We start from the raw sequence: 3,041 nt of genomic DNA on the forward strand, positions 1-3,041 counted from the left end.
GGGGACGATACAGACAAAAATGAGACAAACAAGAAAGGAGACAGAAAGGAGACAGAGAGAAAGGAGACAAAAAGGAGACAGAAAGAAAGGAGACAGAAAGGAGACAGAAAGAAAGGAGACAGAGAGAAAGGAGACAGAAATGATACAGAAAAAAGACAATAGAAAGGAGACAAACAGGAGACCAAAAGGAGACAGAAAAAAAGGAGACAAAAGAAAGGAGAGAGAAAGGAGACAGAAAGAAAGGTGACAGACAAAAAGGAGACAGAAAGGAGACAGAGAGAAAGGAGACAGAGAGAAAGGAGACAGAGAGAAAGGAGACAAAAAGGAGACAAAAAGGAGACAAAAAGGAGACAATAGAACGGAGACAGAAAGGAGACAGAAAGGAGACAAAAAGGAGACAGAAAGGAGACAAAAAGGAGACAAAAATGAGACAGAAAGGTGCGTATACACCGCAGCTGACCTCCTGTCTCTCCTCAAGCAAAGAGTTGACCTCCAACACCCGCAGCTTCCAGTGCGGCGCATGCAGCCTCTCACGCATGTCTGCAGCAGCAGCAGCAGCAGCAGCAGCAGCAGCAGCAGCAGGAGTGGGAGAGAGAGTAACAGCAGAACATGCGGGAGACAGGATGTGGTGCTTTTTTATAGTGGTCGAGGGTTTAGGGTTTAGGGTTTAGGGTTTAGAAAGGACAAAGACACTGCAGCAGCAGCAGCAGCAGCAGCAGCAGCAGCAGCAGCAGCAGTGACAGCAGCAGCAGCAGCAGCGACAGCAGCAATTTACACACAGCGAGAGACAGAAGAAGAGACAGCAACAGCAGCAAGAAGAGACAAAGAAAGTAAATAAATAAATAAATAAATAAACAAAACAGAAAACTAAATAAATAAATAAATAAATAAACTAAACAAAAAAAATAAATAAACAAACTAAACAAAAAAATAAATAAATAAATAAATAAATGAATAAAAAAATAAATAAATAAATAAATAACAAACAAATAAATAAATGACGAAATAAACAAAACAAATAAATAAATAAATAAACAAAACATACAACGAACTAAATAAACAAACAAACTAAACAAAAAATAAAAAATAAACAAACTAAACAAAAAAAAAAATAAATAAATAAATAAATAAATAAACAACCTGAGCAACTAAATAAATAAATAAATAAACCAACAAACAAAAAATAAATAAATAAATAAATAAATAAATAAATAAACAAACAAACTAAACAAAAAAAATAAATAAAAAAATAAAAAAATAAACAAAGTGAAAATACCTAAAAGTATATCTGTTTTTTCATCGAGAGCAGCAAAAGAAGGAGACAGTTCGTTGTAAGCATATAAACCCAAGACAGGGCTGCGGGCCCCCAGCTGCTGCAGCTGCTGCAGCTGCTGCTGCTTCGCTTTTATATACAGCAGCAATCTCTCGCAGTCTCCATCGACAGAGCTTATATACACCACACACACACACACATACACATGCATGCAGCAGCAGCAGCAGCAGCAGATGCAGCTGTGCGGCTGCTGCAGTAGCTGCTGCAGCAACAACACCAACTGCTGCAGCAGCAACAGCAGCAACAGCAGCAGCTGCTGAATCAACGGTGAGACTATCAGATCACTCCAGCAGCAAAAACCCTTTCCTTTAATCCTTGTAATCTATACACATTAGGGTTTAGGGTTTAGGGTTTAGGGTTTAGGGTTTAGGGTTTAGGGTTTACGCGAGGGTTTGTGAGCTTTTGTTTTTTTCAAGTTCCATTTCTCTGTCTACAGCTTCGCACCGCATCTCTAGGGCCCTCACAACAGACTGCAGCAGCAGCAGCAGCAGCAGCAGCAGCAGCAGCAGCAGCAGCAGAAGCAGCAGCAGCAGCAGCAGCAGCACAGCAGCAGCAGGTGGAAGTGATGCAAGCAGTCGCAGCAGCTGTAGCAACAGCAAGTGGTAGCAGCAACTGCTGCAGCAGCAACAGCAGCAACAGCAAGATGTAGAGGCAACGGCAGCAGCAGCAGCAGCAGCAGCAGCAACAGCAACTACAGTATCAGAAGCCGCAGCAGCAACAACTCAGCAGCAGCAACAACTACAGACGCAACAGCAACAACAACAACAACAATAGCAGCAGCAGCAACAGCAGCAGCAGCAGCAACAGCAACAGCAGCAGCAGCAGCAGCAACAGCAGCAACAGCAGCAGCAGCAGTATACCTCGAAAGCATCGTTGATGTGGGCGGCGTTTGCTGTGTGCATTCTCGTCGCCTTGCGCTGAGGTGTACAGACACCGCAACACAACACTTGCAGCAGCAGCAGCAGCAGCAGCAGCAGCAGCAGCAGAATAGCAGCAGCAGCAGCAGAATAGCAGCAGCAGCAGCAACAACAGTAGCAGCAGCAGCAGCAGCAGCAGCAGGGTAAGAGAAGCAGCAGCAGCAGGAGGAGACGAACAGCAACAGCAGGACAGAAGAGAAGCAACAGTAGCAGCAGCAGCAGCAGCAACAGAAGCAGCAGCAACAGAAGCAACAGCAGCAACAGCAGCAGCAGCAGCAGCAGCAGCAGCAGCACCTGTATTGTCTTTAAGGATGCAGCTACCGCTTCGAGTTCCTTCGCCTGGTGCTTCAGCTCAGCATACTGCTGCATCATCTGCAGCAGCAAACACTAAACCCTCACGAGGGTTTAGGGTTTAGGGTTTAGGGTTTAATACAGCACAGAAGAACTAGGGTTTAGGGTTTAGGGTTTAGGGTTTAGCACAGCAACAAAAAAACTAGGGTTTAGAGTATCGCATAGAGTTTTCAACAGCAAAAGAAAAAAGGGTTTAGGGTTTATACTCTCCAGCACCAAAAGAAAAACCTAGGGTTTACAGTCTAGGGTTTACAGTTTAGGGTGTAGGGTTTACAGTCTAGGGTTTAGGGTTTAGGGTTTACAGTCTAGGGTTTACGGTCTAGGGTTTACAGTCTAGGGTTTAGGGTTTAGTCTAGGGTTTAGGGTTTAGGGTTTGAAGTCTAGGGTTTAGGGTTTAGGGTTTAGTGTTTACAGTGTAGGGTTTAGGGTTTACAGTTTAG

The 3,041-nt window shown here is 43.9% G+C and overlaps 2 protein-coding genes across 2 annotated transcripts in view; both read left to right on the forward strand.

Moving 5' to 3' along the window:
* Window positions 1–162, forward strand: part of EMH_0084460 (uncharacterized protein) — a gene marked incomplete at both ends in the record, with an annotated part of 1,266 nt that extends 1,104 nt beyond the window's left edge. The window contains one exon of the mRNA XM_013494409.1: window positions 1–162. Within this exon, the coding sequence (XP_013349863.1) occupies window positions 1–162 (162 nt within the window).
* Window positions 163–425: 263 nt separating this feature from the next.
* EMH_0084570 (uncharacterized protein) lies at window positions 426–2,397 on the forward strand (the record flags this gene model as incomplete). Its single annotated transcript, XM_013494410.1, has 4 exons — window positions 426–438; window positions 672–830; window positions 1,530–1,600; window positions 1,924–2,397. The coding sequence occupies 4 exons, from the start codon at window positions 426–428 to the stop codon at window positions 2,395–2,397; spliced, it is 717 nt and encodes a 238-aa protein (XP_013349864.1).
* Between the last annotated feature and the right edge of the window lie 644 nt (window positions 2,398–3,041).

Source organism: Eimeria mitis, genomic scaffold, assembly GCF_000499745.2.
Source record: "Eimeria mitis Houghton genomic scaffold, Emh_scaff114, whole genome shotgun sequence".
Taxonomy (NCBI): Eukaryota; Apicomplexa; class Conoidasida; order Eucoccidiorida; family Eimeriidae; genus Eimeria; species Eimeria mitis.